The following is a 22,225-nucleotide window of genomic DNA, read 5'->3' on the forward strand; positions in this document are numbered from 1 at the left end:
AGTAAAGTTTGGATATCATTGATGTCCCTATTTGACTTAGAGTAATGTTTGGACATCATTGTTGTCTAGACATATTTCTGATCAGCTTTACATTTCAGACTTATCAGTATCTGACAGGATCTTAAATTAGGACACTTTACAAGGTTCAAAATTACAATTAGAGATTAGGACCCTTTTACAAAATCAGAAATAACAGTTAGATATTAATATCTGCACATACTTTAATTGCTCTTTTGATAAGTATATTTCTTAATGAAATGAAATCTACATCATTCTTATTAAAAATTTCCTCTTTTTCAGCAAAACTTGACAAATTTGAGCTTCCATCCAAAGTTATTCTCACAACAGAACCATGGATGCCAGATTCTGATCTAGTTACAGATGCTTTCAAACTGAAGCGAAAAAATATTGAAGATAAATATCGGCCAACCCTGGAGAGACTTTATTCTTTTCCAGAGTAGTAGTGATGTTATCACTATTGCTGTTGTGTAAGAGAGATAGTAACAATATGGCCATTGTGTAATAGGGATTTTATTAGTATTGCTGTTGTGTAATAGGAATGTTATCAAAATGGCTATTGTGTAGTACTAATGTTATCAATATGGTCATTGTGTAATAGAGATGTTATCAATATGGCCATTGTGTAATAGAGATGTTATCAATATGGCCATTATGTAATAGAGATGTTATCAATATGGCCATTGTGTAATAGAGATGTTATCAATATGGCCATTGTGTAATAGAGATGTTATCAATATGGCCATTATGTAATAGAGATGTTATCAATATGGTCATTGTGTAATAGAGATGTTATCAATATGGCCATTATGTAATAGAGATGTTATCAATATGGTCATTGTGTAATAGAAATGTTATCAATATGGTCATTGTGTAATAGAAATGTTATCAATATGGTCATTGTGTAATAGAGATGTTATCAATATGGCAATTATGTAATAGAGATGTTATCAATATGGTCATTGTGTAATAGAGATGTTATCAATATGGTCATTATGTAATAGAGATGTTATCAATATGGCCATTGTGTGATAGATGCCATTATGATATATCTGCAGACAACTTAGGTTGGCAGTATTGTATACATTTGAGATAAACTCCTTCCCTTTCTGGCTTATGTAAATCTGTTTCCAATTCACTGCAGTCTAACCTGTCTATTAGGCCATGTTAGCTTATGGTATATCACAGTGTCTGAGATGTATTGTATGTCATCCATCATGTATTGTCCTTGTGTTGACAGTTGCTTGTTATGACTCTAGAGTCCATATCATCCAAACTTGAAATATGGGTTTACATCATCACAATAACTTACAAGTTTGATAATGAGTGATCTCCATACATATTAATTAGAAGATCTATCATTTAATTAGCAGAGTTTGTAACCACTTTGAAAGTCATATTTCTGATCCACTTTTGCTCAGACTTGGATATATGCTTCTATTATTAAGATTTCAGAGGAGTTCAATAATGAGTGAGATCCACACATACTAATGAGGTGATCTTGCATCTGATTAGCAGAGCTTGTAACCGCTCTAGAAGCTGTAAATAAAATCATCCAAACTGGATCAGACTTGGATAGATGATTTTATTGTTAATCTCTCACAGTGGTGTTATTAGGTGCTGGGGTCGGGGATTCACCCCAGTAACTTTGCTGCTAGCACCTGCCTATATTCAGTAAATCGATAAACGTTTTTGAAGTAATAAAATATAAACACTCCTCCTTTTTTATGGAAAACCCTTTTACTTATAAAATTAATGAACAGACTGCTCTCAGACAAATTTATTAATGAACAAGATGTGTGCATACTAATGAGATGATTCTACAGCAGTTTGGCGGAGTTTGTTACCTCCCCGGAAGCCATATTTATGATCCAATTTTGATCAGACTTGATTTACAGGCTTGTATCATCAAGATCTTGGATGAATTTCATAATGCACATGATCCATATATATTAATGATGTAATTTTGCATCAGATAGGCCGACCTTGTTCCCACTTTGGAGTCCAGGTTTCTGATCCAGTTGGACCAAACATGGAATGTATTCTTATGTCATTAAGCACTTGAATATTTCCACTAAAAATGAGATCCACACATGTTAATGAGGTGAACTTGGCCTAGATTTTTACCACTCTGGAAGCCACATTTCTGATTTGAATTTGATGAAACCTAAAATATGGTCTTACATCAATCATGGATTTGATATTAATGTGTGATCTTGCCGCAGATTGGTTGCATTTGTTACCATTATTTCAGCCATATTATTTCATTGATTGGGTTTACTTTCATCAAGGTTACTTATGAGCATATTAAGTATGCATCTATCATTAGAAATAATTGTTATCAGGTAAAATAGATAACTTCGACATGATATAAGTCTGCTTGGTGAAATAGCTGTCAAGTTATGTAAGCCAAGTAAAGTTCACATGGGCATCCTGGATCTTTGGTACAACTTTCTTAGAGTTTTCTTGATATCAGACATGTAAAAGCAACAAACAAAATATTAATTTCCAAATAATGATCTGAAATAGTATCAACATTTTGATACTATTGCATTGATATACAAAAATGGCAATTTCAAATTACAACTAAGGCCCTTGATAACGTCACTGATATGCAGTGAACAAGTGAATATTTTTAAAAGTTCTGAACACCTGACCATCTACTTAAGTGGTAAAATGTTGTTTTTTTGCAGTGATAATTACTTTTTGAACCAATTTGTAAAATATTTTAAGTATTAGTATGACTGCCTGATGCAGTGAACCAGTCAACATTGCTATCCCATTGGTAAATCACTTGGGGATATAGTTATTGCTGTGTCTTCAAGTCCATAAACATTTAGATTATGCTATTCAAGGCAATTCAGCCCATATTGGTACACATCAACCTAGTAGCACAGAAGTGCCTTTTGATAGAATTTTCTGCATTCAATATTTTTTTGTTACCATGGAAACAATAGTATAGCATAAGTAGTATATAAATTAAGAGTGTATGGTAATAACTCAAGTAGTATAATTTTTTTAGAGCAGCAGACAATAGGGTACATTTAGTAGGAATCTTTACATACGTGGGGGATCAGGAAGATGTGTCGTCTTTGGATGGCCCGTCATTACAGTGCTACGAATTCTTAGAACTGATGTTCATATATGGATTCACATTTCTGATATGAAATAAAATGCCCTAATCAAAGTAGCTGTTAAACGGGGGGATTTTATTAGTGACAGGACTGATCCATATATCAGGTCTCATGTGTATATTAAAATGCCCAAACTGACTGCATTGACCAAGTAGACATTGTTATTACCCTCCAGCAAGATTCGCAGTGTAGTAGAGTGAACCATCATGTATCCAGGTGGGCAGACATGTTTTGGTTAATGATCATCGTTTCAACTTAGTGTGTTCCAAAGAAAATCCATGTTGCTTGGGAGGCATCAGTAGCTCATTGCTAATAAAATAGATTTTGTGTATGCACTTCATTTCAGGATAATAATTTTACATTCTAGAAAACATAATTCATGAAATTGTAGGATATTTGTTTCCTTAGCCCCAGGAAGAACCCTGTTGGTACAAGACTCCAAATCAAGTGTATTCAAAAAGTATACTGCAGAAAATAAATAAAAACTAACCTTATGTTGGCAGGGTATCTTGAGCATTTGTATCATTTTCTTTGCTTCAGTTTTTTTGTGGTATTTAAATATTCAGAGCTTTTAGTTACTACAGCTACATATGGTTATACTGTAATGTGTACATTTGTTTGTACATGTGGATGTATGCATCACAGAATTAGGTGAGACTGTATTTGATGATGGTATATAGGGGTGCAACAATATAATGATATATTGTGGTTGTATGTTCTGCCAATTCATTCTGCAGTTTAGTTTTCTGTACCATGATTTTTTCATGGTCTTGCTTTCATCCAACAAATTTCTGTATATCGCACAATTTTTCCAATATAATCCAATAACCATATTATGGTTGTTGTTCTTTTTTAGACGCACAAGCACAAGGTTGGAAGAGAATCTAAAATGAGATTCACAGTACCATTATTCAGGCAAAGGTTAATTAGAGGTGGCAAGTCCAAACATGGGGATATTTTTCCAGTTATAAATAATAATTTATAAACTTCACTTTGTTTCAGATATTTATATCCTGTTCATAATGACACAAACAGTACTCTAGAGTCTGTGTTTGTAATGACACTAAATGAACAATACTCTAGAGTCTGTGTTTGTAATGACACTAAATGAACAGTACTCTAGAGTCTCTGTAATGACACTAAATGAACAGTACTCTAGAGTCTGTTTGTAATTACACTAAATGAACAGTACTCTAGAGTCTGTGTTTGTAATGGCACTAAATGAACAGTACTCTAGAGTCTGTTTGTAATGACACTAAATGAACAGTACTCTAGAGTGTATTTGTAATGACACTAAATGAACAGTACTCTAGAGTCTGTTTGTAATGACACTAAATGAACAGTACTCTAGTCTGTTTGTAATGACACTAAATGAACAGTACTCTAGAGTATGTGTTTGTAATGACACGAACAGTACTCTAGAGTCTGTGTTTGTAATGACACTAAATGAACAGTACTCTAGATTCTGTGTTTGTAATGACACTAAATGAACAGTACTCTAGAGTCTGTGTTTGTAATGACACTAAATGAACAGTACTCTAGAGTCTGTGTTTGTAATGACACTAAATGAACAGTACTCTAAAGTCTGTGTTTGTAATGACACTAAACGAACAGTACTCTAGATTCTGTGTTTGTAATGACGCTAAATGAACAGTACTCTAGAGTCTGTGTTCATAAATATATCAGTTCTTCTAAAATAATTTTTTTAAATTATTATCCTGTGCCTGGAATGTACATGCAACCAAGCATGCAACATCTGCTGTTATTTTTGATTGTTTAGCTTCAAAGAATAAAAAGAGCAAGACATTTAAACAAACAGCTCGTCAGTCTGATCAAAATGCTTATGTCACATTAACTTCCTTTTCTGGTCTCCAAGTATTGACTAACATCAATTCATTTTTAAAGTTAGTTGACAGGCATGTAGACCTGAACTTCAATTTTCAGAATTATTTTTTTTTAAAAAATGATTTTCGAAATAATTCCTCACAAAAAAGCCAAGTTTGTTATGGGAATTTAATAAAATAGACTAGAAATGACAGTGAGAATGTTATTTGCTTATAATTTGACTGCTTTCATGTGTTTTTAGACATTTTTATTTTTTCATTTGATTATCATTTGATGTCTTACAAGGTAACATCACTAAGAGATGTTGTATTTTTCAAGTAGTGAATGTTACAGTGATTATTTTATTGTTTTCATTAAGTGTTACTGTATTGCAATATGGGTTTAGTATATTGCAATACGGTTTGGGGCATATTGTTGCACCCCTAAATGGTATACATGTTTCAATCTGTAATGTTTGTAGATAGACATTTTAGGTACATGCCCTAAAAAAATGTTTATGTTTGTATACATGTCTATTACAAGTCATTGTATATGTAAACTGTAAGCTTGGCTTGACATGGGTATCATGATCATTTTTCTGCTGGCTGTAATAGAAGCATTGGTTTTGTGTTCAAAATTGTAAAGGGATACATCATTACATATGCAGGTGAGACACCAGGTTCCGTACAACACTTGTAGATGAAGTGTACTGTTATTTTTATATCTTTATGATGTGGTCAGAAGAAAAAAACAAACCAGAAAACCACCGGTGAGAAATGTGCTTATATGGTATATCAATATGTATTAGTTGACAGTCAGTGAAATGAATGAAGACAGTGTGCAGCCTGTCATCTGCATAATCATCCAACTCTATCATAAAATGTACTCATTTTATAAATCTCTAAATTTTCTGAAGTTTATAATGCAACATGTAATAAAAGGGACCATTTGTATTGTGTTTTTTAGCTTTACTGGCCGTAGATCAATAGAGCTTATGGGATGACCTCTGGTCCGTCATCTGTGATCATATAAGTTTGTTAGTACTGCTCCTGCTGAGGTACTTGGAGGATTGCAATGAAACTTTGCATACACACGTGCATTCCAAACCCCACTTTGTCCAGTTAGTCTTAAATAACAACTGTGCTTATCTAATATCCAATATGGCTGAATCTTCGATGGAAAGTTGCATCAAAAATCCATGGATTTTCATCAAAAGACTTCGTATGATGTCTGGTTGGAGCTAAATAAAAGTGGTGCTGATCTGACAATCTAGTATGGCCACCAAATTATTACATAAATAATATTTTGAAAAAATGTATTAGATAAAAGGTGTATGAAACAAGATGTTTTCAGCTGTAATAAGTGACTATATTGCAGGTGGCATTAGTTATTGATGACTTTATACCAGAATTTTTTGTTTTATCCATTTAATGTCAGGAACAAGTTTGAAATTCTGTTTATCACTTTCACTGGCATTGCTATATCTTAACTGTGTGACACCAAATTATAATGTCTGATGAACACAAGTTTGAGATTCTGTCACATAATGGTAAATACTTTTGCTTTTTCTCAGTGACATTGCTTGGTTTTACTTCAGTATGTGACTTACTGACATTGCTAAGCATTACTTCACTATGTGACTTGCTAGGTGTTACTTCACTATGTGACTTAGCCATTGACATTTCTAGGTCTTACTTCATTTTGAAACATTGACATTGCTAGTGTTACATTGCTAGGTGTTACTTCACTTTTTGACACCAGATTGTTATGCCGTGATATCAGATCACAAATACGTGGTAAATTTCTGGTTGTTGGGGCACCCATTATTGCCATTTCGTTTGATCCCTTTGAATTTTAAAATGAAATTTACAATTAATTAGTTACTGATGAGCATCAGTAGATCTCTGTCAAATCCAGTATTTACCCATCTTAGTCTTTTATTCACAACTTCCGTTCAAGCTTATGATTTCACTTTCTTTTTTTTAAAAACGTGTCAAGTTGATATATGTCTCTGCCTTTGCTTTAGGTGTTGTAAAAATGCTGAAATTAAAAGAGATTGTTTTCTCATGTTTATGATAGAGAGAAATAAAATAAGATAAACATTGGGAATGAAAAATACTTATCAGTTGTCTAGCTTTAAAATAATGAAATACTTTAAGTATGTTTTGAATTAATGTTCTGAACACATAGATGCTCACATTGAAATAAATGTTAGCAAGCTTGAATCTGTTAACTGGTCCCTGTTGCCTTTTGTGTCCTACATAATAAGTTGTATAATTATCAATCATTCTTTATTAAGGCCCCACTCAATAAAGTTAGCAGATGTCTGTCCATCCATCAGCAATTTTTTTCCACACAATATAACTTTTGAATTCTTTGTTTCAACTAGATTCTGTGTACAGCTTTGTAGTGATGAGACCTCAAGTTTGATTTCCAGCTCTTGTCATTCATTCAAGGAATTTGGGCCCTTGGAAGCCTAGCCTCCTTTCATTCACAAGGCACTACTTATCAAGGATTGTTGGCTTTCCAACAAATTTGCTATGCAGCTTTATGTCATGCAAGTTTGAATCCAAGCTCTTCATATTTACAAGATTTATGTCCCCTGCTTGTCAGTCCTGCTGAAATAATATCTACATTTTAACTTTACCAAGATTTTTTTTTGTATTTCAGTCAAATTTGGTTTGTGGCTTTTTAAATGAGTTTCTTTTCCATCCTCCTATGATGTCATTGACAGGAGTTATGCCTCTTGATGTGCCTCCTCCCGATTTGTATTTCACAGCACAATTTTACCAAGAATTATTGGATTTGATGTGCTTTATGTTGATGAATACTTGAACAAGTTCCTATACCATGGTATCATTATGGGAGTCATGCTTGCAGACTCCCATCCATGTGACCATGGTTTTACAAGCATTTGTGCATCAAATCTTGTTTGGATTTTGATAAAGTTTGTTATGTAACTTTTGATTGATGAGTTTCATTTCTAGCCTTCCATGACCTCATTTACAGATGTTATGACCCCTGACTGCCCATCATCCTACCTTTGGTTTCTGCAGCACAACTGTGATAAGGATTATTAGATTTCAGCCAAATGTGACACGCATATTTATACTAAAGAGGCCTTGAACAAGTTCATCTTCTAGCATTCGTTGACATCACTTACACGAGTTATACCCCTTATTACTCATCCTCCCTACTAAAGTTTTGGCAGTGTAACTTCACCACTTCAATAAGGATTGTTGAATTTCAACTAAATTTGGCATACACCTTTATACTGACAAGACTTTGAAGGAGTTTCCAGTATTCTACAACATTTAGGCAAATTACAGCCCATGTTTTTCCATCCTCCCAACCTGGGTTTCTGCAGCATAATTAATCTCAAGTTTTTTTGGATTTGGACCAGATTTACTAAGTTTATTTCTATTGTTCCACAATATCATATACAGGAGATATGGCTCACTGATTATGTATCCACCTGACAGTTTACCTGTACACCATTACTTTACCAAGGATTGTTCGATTTCAACCAAATTTAGCATGTAGCTTTTGTATTATCATATTCTTGAATATGATTTCTTGCATTTTGTTATCATTTGGGAAAATTCTGACCAATGAATGCCCCTTCTCCCAACACTGTCTCCCATTACATGTTTGGTTTTTAAGACCCAGCCAATTAAACTACTTACTGTGGCCTTTCGTATGCATTCATCACAAATAGCTCTAGTTGGACTTTCGGTTGACTGGTTGCTCTCAGACAAGACTTAAGAAATACAAAACTAAAATGCTGATTGTGAACAACAGAAAAGAAAAGAAAAACCAACAAAAAAAAGGGAAAATTTCATATCTGTTTTCACTTAATTAGTATCTAATTGGGAAAAGAACTTAACCAGTTTCTGATGTAAAGAAAATGACAATCAATTTCATATACTAATTTTTCACTATTAGTTAACAAGTTTTGATTTTACATCTGAATGAACTCTGTTGCATGTTACCTGCTTTCTTATGGTTGTGCACTAATTATAAGCACAGGTGATTTATTGAAACAACTAGCCCATCAGTGGGGAAGAAGAGTGGGTAAAGCAGAGTGTAAAACGTGTACAAGCGGTGGGGGTGATATCCAGTAAATGTGCACAAACATCCCAACTGTCATTGTCAGGCAATCAGCACAAGTCACTTTAAGGACATCATAGCTATTCTGTCTTTGAAAGTATAACATACCTAGCAGAAAAGAGAAGGATCTTTAAAAAACAAAACAATTTGTGTGTTATTTATCTTGCTATTATTGTTAATCCCCTGTTGATCCACTGTTAAGTTCATTGTTATTATTTCTGTTCAAACTTAAGCATTTATTTGTTTCTTGGTTTTCTGTTTTATGAGATTTTGTACCGAGTGAAAAGTGAATAAAGCATCTAGTAGAAATAACAGTTTTTAATTGTTGTAATTTCTGTATAAGCTTGACCATTTTGCATGCTTGCTATGTATTCTGTTTAAAAGATGATAACCAACTGAAATCTAAATAAAGTAGCTTGCAAAAGAATGGCCTTTTCCTTTGGACAGCAAATCAGTTCAGCCTTTTAAATGCTTTAGGAATGGTCTCATAGCAGCATTCTAACAAAAGAGGACACTAAAGGTGACTGTGTTCTCCCTTACCAAAGCTGTCTGTTTGTGTTCTAACCTACCAAAAGTGACTATTTGTACTGTGACAACAAAATATGCCATCACCGAAATCCATGTTCATAGAATGTGCATCAAATGTGGATACATGCCAAGACACCTTTTGCCAACTTTATAGCCAAAGATGAACTCCAGTTTTCTGGTAGCATATCATTTTCTAGATCTAGTCAAAAATATGTTCCAGGACTTGGAAATTGCACAAAAGTTCTTGTACAAATGGATCAAAATGAACAAAAACTACTTGTACTAGCATAGTTAATCCAAGTTTTGGGTCCTGTTGGGATTAAAAAAGTCAAAGACATACCACAAGAAAATATTCACCCTTCCCATTGAAAATCCTTCCTTTTTTGAAGTAAAAATTCTCAACCAAATTTTGGAAAATATCCGATTTGTCATAAGCTGACTTCTCATCCTGTCACTGTATGTGTATGTCCATGCATCCATACACAGCCTTGATGAACCTATGTGTTTCGTCATTCAAATCTATTTCCATGCTGACAACACTATTAAAACTGTGATTGCAAATGTTATTATGAATACAAGGCAGCTAGGATCTACATGTTGAACCCATGATGATCAAAGCAATAGTGTAAAATGTGCAAACTCTGATTACAAGGTGATAAAGGGGAAATGAGCATGTTGCAATTGAATTGGGGCTTATTTTTTCTTTTCTTTTTATAATCACTCATCCAATGTATAAATATCAATAAAATCCATCAGGCCAGGAAGGAAGTTTATGGAAAGTAAACCCATACTTTAATGCACATTTTATATGACTGTCCTAGACAAGAAGATCAAAGGGGTGAGTGCATGATGTAGAAGGAATTATCTTAACCTGATTATGATTTGCCCTAAGTACAAAGAAAATCCTTTGTGGGGCAGAGTTAATGTAAGCAAACGAAAAACCTAATCAATAACATATGAATTAATTGGATTTTTAAATATATTTTTTAAATGTAGCTTTAACAATTTTTCAGTCATATGGCTATGATGTCTGCAGTGTGGCAGTTTATAGTGATGTCCAGCACAGGGACATCATGCCACAGATATGTAGCATGATGTCCCACCCAGTCACATTATTATGACACCAGGCCGACCAGTCCTAACACTAATCTCTTAATGCTGAGCACCAAGTGAGGCAGCTGTTAGTACCATTTTTGTAAGTCTTTGGTATGACTCGATCTGGGATCAAACCCACCATCTATCGCATCTGAGGTGGACACTAACCACTAGGCCACGAGAGCGGTCAAGAATTATTTGACTTAGCTTCATAATTATTCATTCCAAATGTGACAAGAATCTATTGTGGGTTTTGGAAACTCAGAAGAGCAAACTAACTGAAACTATAACTGAAACGTGACCATCTCACCAATACTGTAATAGATTCAACAATAAGTGACCTATGAACTATGTTCTATTATCTGAATACTTAAGTTTTCAAAATTTAAGATTTTGCTGTAAAACTTTGCAAACATACATCAACAGCACAATTGAGTAACTACTTAAATTTCATTGAATTTTTATCAAAAATATATATTTAAGATAAATCTGTACATGTTGCACAAAGAAATTTTTGCATGTGTTGGAGTCCACTATGATCTTTGATAAGCTGTAATTAACTGATAGCTGCTGACAGGTCATTTGATATAAGAGGTATGAATACCTAATAAAACAAAAGAGTTGCAGTGAAAACCTCGCTCTTATGGATAATTAATAATAGTTCCACTATGTTAATCAACCATACTTAGCACTACCATTATCTTTACCTAAAAAAGAAAAAAGGTTCACTAGCTGTTTCATGGTCAGATACAGTAAACATGTGGGAACAAAATCTGGTCCTAGCCAGACAACTAAATAATTGAAAAGTAATGCAACGTTTAATTTGTAATTTACAACTCCAAAAGCAGTGATTGGATTTTGTTACTTAATTTTTATAAAAGACAAGTATAAATTTTACAGTCTTTGTGCAATATTAACAATGTTTCTATGTAGTGATGATGGGCAGTGCTTGGGACAATTAGTCCAACTGGTAATAGTTTATCCCAAACCTTAATCATTTTGTACCCGTTGCACATCCTGATGTTTAAAATCCTTTGTTGTCAGCTGCTCATCCTTGAGAAACACTGCAACAAATATGATCACCCTGTCTTAATGAGTCAAGAAACAGTAACAAATACTATAACAATATTTCTACCACTAAATAAACAGTCACAGAAAGTATGAGCATAAATAGTGGAAGCACGCTGTGAAAACAAAAGGAAAAAATTAAAGATTACAATGATAATACTACTTATATGGGAGATTTCAATGGGGGATAGGAGACACCTTTCATTTCAGGACGAAAACCTTCCTAGTCAGGAGGTTCACATAGATGTTTAAAAATGAGGCTCATATTATCCACAATATTCTACTCGAATGGTGTAAAGGTTTTCAATCTACCCAATCTCCAGGGCATCATCCTGGATCAAAAACCTTTATTCCTTCAATGTCATCCACTCCTCTTCTTTAAATATTATAGCAAATAATACACCCCATATATGGCGTAGATGGAATCGAGGTTATATAAACTGATATAGATAACCTATCATATCTGTAACAGTTAATAAAACTATGATAATCCAGTACTGGAACAGGGTAAATGCCATGACAGCAAACTAGAACCATTGTCAATACAGACAATAAATTTGCATAGATTTTCGTACATATATGAGCTATAAGAAAAACTACATTTTTAAAACAAGGAGAGTTTATTAAATCTTAAGTTAAATCGATGCATACTGTTTTAGATCAATAAAAACAACAAATAGAGTCTAGAAATACACGTACTAACAATTAAATAAGCATACTAAAATGACACACACACACCATAAATCATACATGGTTTGAGATTGAATAAATGTGGAATCTAGGAAACAATTTACTGTTGTATTAGAATTCTTTAAAATCTATACTTACACTCTCTGAGCAAAATTTTCTTTTCTATTTTAGTTATTAAAAAAACTGTTTTGCCACGTTTCATATCATTTATCTTAGTAAATGCACATTGTTTTCATTCAACTTCAGGTCAGGTATACCATTAGTATATTATACTGTCTACATAATGTAAATTATTAATTTAGTTTACCTGATTCTCAAGTACAAATATTAGTACAAAGTTCACTGTATGAAAAAAATTAAATGACAAGTAAAAAAAAAATATACTGTTTTATGGATTGATTGTGGTCATTTTATTATAACAGAAGGTATAATTAAATCATGCACAACATAAATTGCTGCAAACAACAAGAGATGTCAAAATAATTTTTAAAAATTTGTTTGCTTATAAAGATGAATAACCCTGCTAACTGGATCATATTTGGAGCTACCAACAATCAGGGCTGTCGCAATGGGTGGAAGATATGAGCATCCACCTGGAGTGCCATAATTTTGTTCTGAGTAGAGGGAACATAACATGATGCTTGCATTGTTTTGTCCAGCACAAAGTTGCAATGGACTTGCTGACAATATACAGACTAGTATGGTTGAGTTACTCAACTCTAGATACCAATTTTCTTGTGTTGATGAACTTGGGTCTATGATATGTAAGGGGTCATGAACAGCTGTATTTTCACTCAATTGTGAAAATTAGGCTGTAATGACATATTCTTGCTATGAAAGAGTTACCTTCCTTAAGATAACATTCACACGCCAAGGTTCAAGAGTGTAGGTGCAACAGGAAACAACATAATGAGGCATTACCAATGGACAGCTGAAAACACGTCACTCGAGCATGAACAATTTTCACATGGAGTGAAACAGGGTCCAATGTACTGAGGGTGCTGTAAAAAGAGGGATAAAAAGTTAAAGGTCACTGTACAACTACATGGTCAAACTGACCTGGTGCAGTTGGTGTGGTCAAGTTATTGTCCTTAAGATACATCCACATACCAAATTTAATCTGTGTAAGTCAATCAGGATCCAAGATAAGGGTGTAATGAAGAACTGATGAAGATTAAAGTTATTCTAAGGTTTAAAAAAATTAGGTCATACGGACCTAATTTTAGTATGGGTAACATTTTTTTAGATGAAGTAATATAAAAATCTTCATAAGTCTTGGTGAGCAAGTCAAAGATATTGAAAATATAAGCTGAAATTAAACAAAGTCACTCGTATATTAATTATTAGATCACACTGATCAAGTATGTCTATGGTTGAATAACTTTAACCAAGATGTATCCATGTACCAATTTTCATGCAAGTGAAAATGGCTTCAAGATACTGAGTGTAAAATGGGTTGAAAATGCAGAAGTCACTCCTGCACGAAAGTGAAGTCAAATCGACCTAGTTTTAGTATGGTAATTTACTTTTATCAAGATGTTTTCATTCGTGTTGGCATGAGGTCCAAGTATATATGAATGTATATGGTCTGATGGCATATAAGCACAATCCTGGTTATATATTCCCAAGTTTAGATATCTAAATGAAAATGAACACAAATCAAAGATAAATACAGACAAGGGTAGAATCTTCTGATATAAACTGCACTCTTTAAATGGTTCAAGATCTTCTCAGCTGGAACATCATCACAGACTCATTCTAGGGCAAAAGGACTGCCTCCAATTATAATCTCTTACAATGTGCAGAAGGAACCTCATGCCCATTCTACATCCCCTAGCCCACAGAGGGGTAGGTTCAAAGAAATTGAGGCTGTAATGAATGTAGTACTAAACTTGTGAAGTCCCCTGTGCAAGCAAATTAGGTCACTGATATAGTTGTAGTATAGCTGATTTACTTTTGTTCTGATGTATCTACATTCACATTTTCATGAGTAACATTGAGTCAAAATAATGAACAAATAGCTCAGATTCAAAAAGTCAGTCAATGTGAAAATTAGATCATAATGATCAAGTTTGATCATAGTTGAGTCACTTTTACCTACCATATTGCATGTAATTTTTTGTACACGAAAAAATAATTATTAATTTCAGTGTACAAAATATTCTATGTAAAATAAATAATTATCATTTGTGGTACTGACCACGTGCAAAAAATAAAGGGATTGTACCTGAACAAGTTATACAGAACACACACTACTCAACAACCTAACAGTACAAACATACAAAGTTAGCGTATATTTTTTGTCTCATTCTGCTCTCAAGAATCTAATTACAGTAAAAATAAAAGTACTCAAAAAGATTTGTGTTGTTATCAGTGAACGAGAGAGAGAGAGAGAGAGAAAGGTTTATGTCTCAGTGTGCAAGCTCGTCTGCATTTAGAGCATATGTAGCTGTTATGTTGTGTAATGTTGGCAAAATGATTAAGATGGTTTTAATAAGTCCATACTGTCAAGAAATTAAGTGCAACTTGTAGTTTTACAGTAACAATAATCTCATTATCAAATTGCAATAAAAAATAAATAACCTGAAATCACGTTACACACATGTGAGAGAGAGATAGAGATGAAACAAAATTTTGTCAGTGCACAAGACCATATTTATTCAGGGTGGTTTTTATTTTGTAGTTTTTGCAAAGAGAAAAAAAAAAGACTATACCCTATTATATTCCATTATCAATAAACACTGCTAAATTAACAATTCATTCTTTGACCACTCCAGAGGCCTAGTGGATAGAGCATCTGCCTCAGAAGCGGGAGGTCATGCATTCGAACCCCGGTCGAGTCATACCAAAGACTTACAAAAATGGTACTAACAGCTGCCTCGCTTGGTGCTCAGCATTAAAAGGTTAGAGCGAGGACTGGTCGGCCTGGTGTCAGGATAATGTGACTGGGTGAGCAGCAGAGGGGGCGAATCGGACATTTTGTCCAATCGTTATTTTGCTTAATTATTACTTTCTGCACTCAGCGGATCCGGTGTAGTCAGCGCTGGTAAAAAAAAAACGACGTCGGTCCATCCTACACGATGGTGACGTCATTTGGTTTAATTAACACCTTCTGCGCGCCGATCCCCAGCGTCGTCAGCGTCCGGTAAGCACATCGACGACCGCGTCGATGTCATCGCCCCCTCTGCTGCTATGATCTTACAAACAGAGTGATCACTAACTCCTCCTCTTGTAGATCAATTAGGTTATTTGACTGATCGGTAAGTCTAAAATTAATTCTTGTTAAAAGCCGATTATGGCATCGCATATAGACCGGATTAATCGGGCTCTCAACGATTAAGAATCCGGGAGGGGCTGTTGGTGAAAACGAATAAAGGATATATCCCTGTTGAGCTTGATTTGATTGCTTGGTATCTACCTGGTAACTCCCTTCGATAACATCACACACTAGATTGATCGCTATCACCGATGCGATATTTACGTTGTACGGGGAAATATGCCTACCACCATCTCCGTTATCGTGTTTGAGGATATAAGTTGATGGACCGAGAAAATCATTAAGAGACTTTCTTAGTTCTGGCGCGTTGTATCCTGGAAACCTGAAATCGAGTAAATCGGCTTCTGTGATATTATACTCGGTTAGGAATTTTTGTTTACTATCATCGCTGTTATCGGATATCATTTTAACGACTCGTTCATTGATATATTCCATGTCTGATATAAGTTGATTTAACACCTCAACGTGTTTTCGTTCTTTTGTTTCCCGTAGCTGTTCTAGTTGTAATTGGTAATAATGATTAATCTCGGCAAACATATCAGTGATATCACTTAAAATAAATGTTAATATAGCGACCGATTCAGTAGTTTTCTTATGCTGAAAATACCACTGCATGATATTCCTGCCTTGAAATATAAACCAACTGGGTGATAACGTGCTTTTTATAGTAGATAAATTATTTAGATACCGGGGGGTAATTTCATGATACGATTTCGCATTCGTGTGCAAGTCCTCGGGTGGATTCTTAGGCCATCCTAGTATGGTTCTTATTGAACTGTTATAAATATCAACCATATATCCCGGTGTGCTTATTTCGATCGTCGACGATAACGTCGGTTCATGAACCATAATAGCTATTTTTGATTCCTTTCCTGTGATCGATTTTATCCTGCGTTGAAATTCCTTATTGATTTGTTCTATTTGGCATGACCCAGTTGGTATTGTAACCTCATTCCAGTCTGGGGTCCCATCGGGTTTATTTGTCCATGCAAAAACCAGCGAGTTATTAGGTTGTTGTCCGTTAAATGCGTCCGCTCGGATATTAGGCCAACTGTGATATACTCGCAATTTTGCTAGCGCTATTTCCTTCACTGGAACCGGCGATGGGAAGTTCACACTGAATTCGGGTTTCGTTGACGTTATTGATATCATATTTGTTTGTACCGGAGTGGTGTTCTCCGCGATCCGCTGAAGTAATTGAGACCCTTCGGGGTTCAGCGACATTATTATTATTCGTTGTCTTTAGTGTTTAATTTCAACAACCAGGTGGTTCCGGCTTCCAGTTGAAAATCCTCGATTTTTGACATCGCGGAGCTATACAACTGGACCATCGTGGAGAATTCAACATCGGATACGAGCAAATTATCAATCGATAACGAGATCAACCCGGATAATTTCGAGTACGCGTCGGATACTATTTGATGTTTTACTGTATACTCGTTGAGTTTTTTCTGAAAACACGATGATATCTTCCTAGTGATTGCGTTGGCAACTCCGGCAACTGTTGTCATCGCGGAGACAGCGATTGGAACAGCGATCGGGGTTATCGTGGTTACCGTGGATAAAATAACACCGGCGCCAGCTACTATACCCGACACCGAGTACACGACCGCGTCGATGGCGGTTATTTTACGACGGTATTTTTTTATTTTTGCGCGGTATTGTTCGGAAAGCGTTTTCAAATTCGCGGAGAATTCTTTTGCGGTATCGAATCGATATTGATGTGATGTTGGTGATACCTCTGATTCAATTACCCTGGTGGTCATTTTTATTTTAAAAGAGCTAGTGTTTTTAATTACTTAGATCCGCTACAAATTCCACATACCATGTGATGTTTGTCCTAAATAGACCGCTATCAACGGCCTTAATCACAAACCGTTCAATTGTGTCCTTGTCTATAATTGTTGATATTATATTGTTAAACCCGGATGAACTCGACGATGATATACTAAACTGCATCGCCGAAATCAATGTCAATCGATAAATGCCCTTAACAGTTGCGGTGATATCTACTGTATTCTGTGTAGGAGTCCAATCGAATGATCCATGCTGAATTGTGTATACTGTGTTGATGATGTTCTTATGAGGGGTTTTTATTTTTTCGAGTTGATCTGCCATTCTCGATAGTCCGTCTTTAATCGCTTCAATAATAAATTTGATTATTCTTATTTCCTGTCCATACGCAGTGATATCATTTATAGTTATTGTGATTTCATCCGGTTTGATATTTTTTTTACCAAAGAATTTATCAACGGCGCTATCAACCCTGTTAACATTTTTTCGTAACGAGGGTAAATTGGCCGACAGCGTCGTAAACTCCGAAATAATAGTTTTTATCTCCGCAAGATTCGGTTCGGTTACCGTTGGGGTCCCGAAAAAACTAGCGGTAGTGAGCTGTATATCGGTGATAGATTTTTTCACCTGCGCGTCAAGTTCGGTCACCGATTTATTCAACCTTGTAAAACCGTCTTGGATTAATGTTACCGTCGATATGTGTTCACCTGGTTTGAGTCGTCCGTCGCTGGTATACAACGCGATAGTGTCCTCGGCGGCATCACGCTGTCGTATTAAAACATCATTCAGTGACACATTACCGGATTTCAATTTACCCTGGCGGTCTTGAAATACAACTATTTCGCCCGGGTCAATACTTGTTAGATTCAACATATCAGCGATTTCATCCTCAATTAGTTTTTTTATGTCGGCGGCGGCCGTTTCCGTGGATTCTTTCAGCGCCGAAACCGGTCGTCCCCAAATATCAATCATTATTATCTAATGTAATTGTCTCTAAATTTCCCACTAGTGTATTCGTTTACAACCACATGAGGTGGTTTTCGCGATGATGAAATCGCCGCAAGTACGTTCAATACCTCGCGGCCACATATCGGTGGGTCACTTAATCGCTGTGTTGGCAGCGTGGAATAAAAAACCCGGGCTGAACACGCCCGGGCTGAACACGCCCGGATATACCGCATGAACTCTTTCGGCGGGGCTAACCCGTATGAATCAAAATAGACGATCGCACGCGGATCAATCGCGTACGCAACCCAATGAGTTCCCGCTCCGGAGGACCCATCGAGGTTAATTATGCCGGTTTCAATATTCCTTGGTGCCGCCGGTAATTGATCCCTCATAAAAACACCTCTGAAGTTTTTTATCGCTAACGCGTTTGCGGCGTCTATTAAATCAAAATTAGACATGGGAGTCATTGACTCCCGAGTCAATAAACGGTTCCCGGTAGTCTTAGACCCTTTCCCGAGTACCATGAATACGGGGTCCCCGGTAGTCTTAGACCCTTTCCGGCCACGGGTCGTTTTTTTTTGTAGCCTTTCCCGGTTGCCTTCTTCAATGCCATTTCCGCCGCGGTACCAACGGCTCCTAACGCCGCCGCCTTAGCCACTGCTGGTGCGGCCGCGGCAATCAACGCTGGAATCGCAGCTAACAGCGGAAATATCCCACCGGTCTTTTCCATGTTTTTAATTGCTGCGGCCGAGAAATCTATTTGAACTCCCTTTTTATTCTTCATCGCATCATTGAAATGTTTTATTTGACGCGCCGTCAACGATATCTTATGATTACCACCCGCCATCTGTGACGGCTTCAGCGTTATTGTGGTCCCGCATTGTTTAGCCGACTTTGATCGTAATTTCTTGACTTGACCATCAGTCAACTCTACACTGACGACACTATACGACATTTTATTGTAAACGCGTTTATGCTTTCAATTACATGTTTTCCACTGGCGCATCAACGATTCTCATTCGTCCACCAACGCCTTCCAACAGCATTGATTTATCGCTGAGAATGACAGCAACCGCTCTGTAATTAACATTATTCGGGACTATACGAGCTCGGAAGTGTATATCAACGACGGATTGTCTCGTTAAATCAAGATGTTCCAACGAAAAGTAATAAATTGGATACAGGTTTTTAAAATCAAGTTGTGATATTTGCAAACCAGTGTCAACGTTTTGATCACGGCCCATATATGACAGCAATCGATGATACACACGTGCGACATGGTTGTCACCGTAATTAAGCTGTATATCCTCGGATGGTTCCTGTTGTCCGTTTATTCTCAGCGAAACATCCCTGACTCCTAATTGATCAAATATCATATGGCTGCGTTCTTGACTACCCAATCGTTCCCTATTCTGTAGCGCTATGAATATATGACGCGGGGCTGAAACACCCTGTTTTGATGCTAGGTGCCATGTAAACGTATCGGCGACGTTATCCTCTTTAGCATCAGTTGTTACCGCTAGCCAACTCAACAGCGATTTCCCTCCCTGTTCCATAAATGCTAACAATCGTGCTTCCGTGGTAACTGATGGAGTCAGCACCGGCATCCACAATGCCATTTTAGTTAAAATGACTTTACCGGCAGCGACGCCAGCAGCATGCCATATTGCATTGTTATCATCGCCCCTTCGCGTCAGCGCGATTGTATGCTTAGCCCCATAGACAACTTTTCTGACATTTCTGCAGAATCCAAATATGTGATGGAGTGGAATCGCGCATGAAAACTGTCGGCGTGGTCCTTGCAACATTCCTACTCGTGCTGCGAATCCTAGATTGTAATTATCGTTAAGACTTTTTATAATATTGAAATTAGCGCCTGGTCTTGCTCTGCGGTCTGGGTTATTTGCTTCAGCCTGTGGGTCAGTTGCGGTATCTCTTTCCACCAGCACGTTAACGTACTGAAGATGGTCAGCGTTATTAGTGGTGTCCTTCGCAAACATCATAGATGGGCCCGCCGATCTTGTATAATCATCCGAGTATCTCGCTAACCCAATTATCGTCGTTGCAACATCAACCTCGCGTTCTATTGATTCAATTTCTCGCCCGTCAATAAGATATCTGCCGCTCTCAAATAACGCCATGATACCGTTGTTGACGAAGCCAACTCGAACACGATGGTCATCTGCGTATGGTGCATTATCGGCGGCATTTGTCACGAGTTCTCCCTCAATTTCGATAAACGCTTCACACGGTAAAAAATATTTACTGGTATCTTGGACTTGAAGTTCAATTCGCGATCGTAGGTCGGGTTGCGCTGCATAATAAGAATAATATTGATAATCGCGGACAGAATCATCCCTGTGCACTGGGGCATCCATATCAAACGCGGGATCAGCGGTTCGCGCAAACATTTTATTATTTATCATGTTGATGTTTTCAATTGCGATTTTTTCGTCGTAGACCACCCCCCGCTATCGCGTTCATGAGCGCGTTGGTTGCCGCATCGGCTGATGGCGAAGTCGCCAACGACTGAGTCGTCGCCAACGACTCTAATTTTTCTTCCACGGCGTTATTTATTACTTTACTGACATTTGCAGGCATCACTGTCGTTGATGGCATTACCGGTGGTTTCTGTTTTTTTCTCCTGGATTTTACCAATGACATTAGTTTGCCCCGCGCGGCTGAAAGCGCCTTTCCGGCAGCATCTCCAATAGCACTAATTCCCTTATCACGAATAACATCAATAGCCTTCATTCCTAATTGTTTGGCTAACGGCGCTACTTTTGGAGCCATTCTTGTAAATAACCCCGCAATGGTGCTACCGAGACCATCTCCATAGTACGCGCGGTAAACAGGCAATCGCGAGTTTACCACGTAGACGAGTACTGGTTTATCATGGTTGTAGTGTATGATCATCCTTATTAAAAACACCAGTTTTCCAATTAATCATCCACGAGCTCGTCTATGAGCGTTCGATATGCATTAATGTCCATAATACCGTCTGCAAATAACCGCTTGCAAATATCAGCGGCCTCATTGATTATTTCCGTAGAGTTATTTCCGGCTCGTTTTCCTCCGATTAGTACCTCTAGCCGTGATATATCACTGAGAACACTATTAGGGCAGGTAACGCCGTAGGATTCTTTACCAACAGAGTATCCTTTTCCTTTTTTTGGTTTTATACTTTTTACTTTATTGTGGAATATTATATATTTATTATCACGCAGTGGTAATGCATCTTTATATTTACTCGCTAAATACACCATTCTTGTCCAATCCTTTAACGACTTTATATTTTTCTCGTAACCGCTATTGATATGCTTCTTATCTCGTATGCTCTTAGCAAAATTGTTGGCGGCAAAATTAATTAATTCTTCATGGCTGAAGCCTCTAATTTCATCTATTGTACTCTTCTTGAGTATAACACGGGGTATATTCTCCTCTTTTTCTTCCGGTATTTCTTCTTCTGGTATTTCTTCTTCCGGTATTTCTTCTTCTGGTTCTCTTGCGGTGGCGCCTAGTTCTTCTTCATCGGTCATTGTAACATAGGGTTCTTGTGGTTCGGTTATAGCGAGTGGTGGTGGCCTCCGTGTTGTAGCAGCCGCTAGTGTTTCTAAAGACTTTTTTGTTTGTTCGGTCTGAGCCGCTATCTTTTCAAGCGCATCGAGGACGGGCACAGTTGCCGCCGTAACATCTTTGGTCGCTTTAGTTACCGGGGCAAAGAGTTGTTCGCTTCCAA

The 22,225-nt window shown here is 36.6% G+C and overlaps 1 protein-coding gene across 7 annotated transcripts in view; it reads left to right on the forward strand.

Annotated features, from left to right (window-relative positions):
- The window catches only part of LOC149799840 (long-chain-fatty-acid--CoA ligase 4-like), a 104,298-nt gene extending 94,900 nt beyond the window's left edge, over positions 1-9,398 (forward strand). For all 7 annotated transcript variants that reach the window (XM_089959248.1, XM_089959252.1, XM_089959251.1 and 4 more), the window contains exon 17: positions 301-9,398. In XM_089959248.1, the coding sequence (XP_089815374.1) occupies positions 301-461 (161 nt within the window). In that variant the 3' untranslated portion in view covers positions 462-9,398. The remainder of the gene's footprint in view (positions 1-300) is intronic.
- Positions 9,399-22,225: the final 12,827 nt, after the last annotated feature.

Source organism: Sinohyriopsis cumingii, chromosome 5, assembly GCF_028554795.1.
Source record: "Sinohyriopsis cumingii isolate HCF-2022 chromosome 5, ASM2855479v2, whole genome shotgun sequence".
Lineage (NCBI taxonomy): Eukaryota > Metazoa > Mollusca > Bivalvia > Unionida > Unionidae > Sinohyriopsis > Sinohyriopsis cumingii.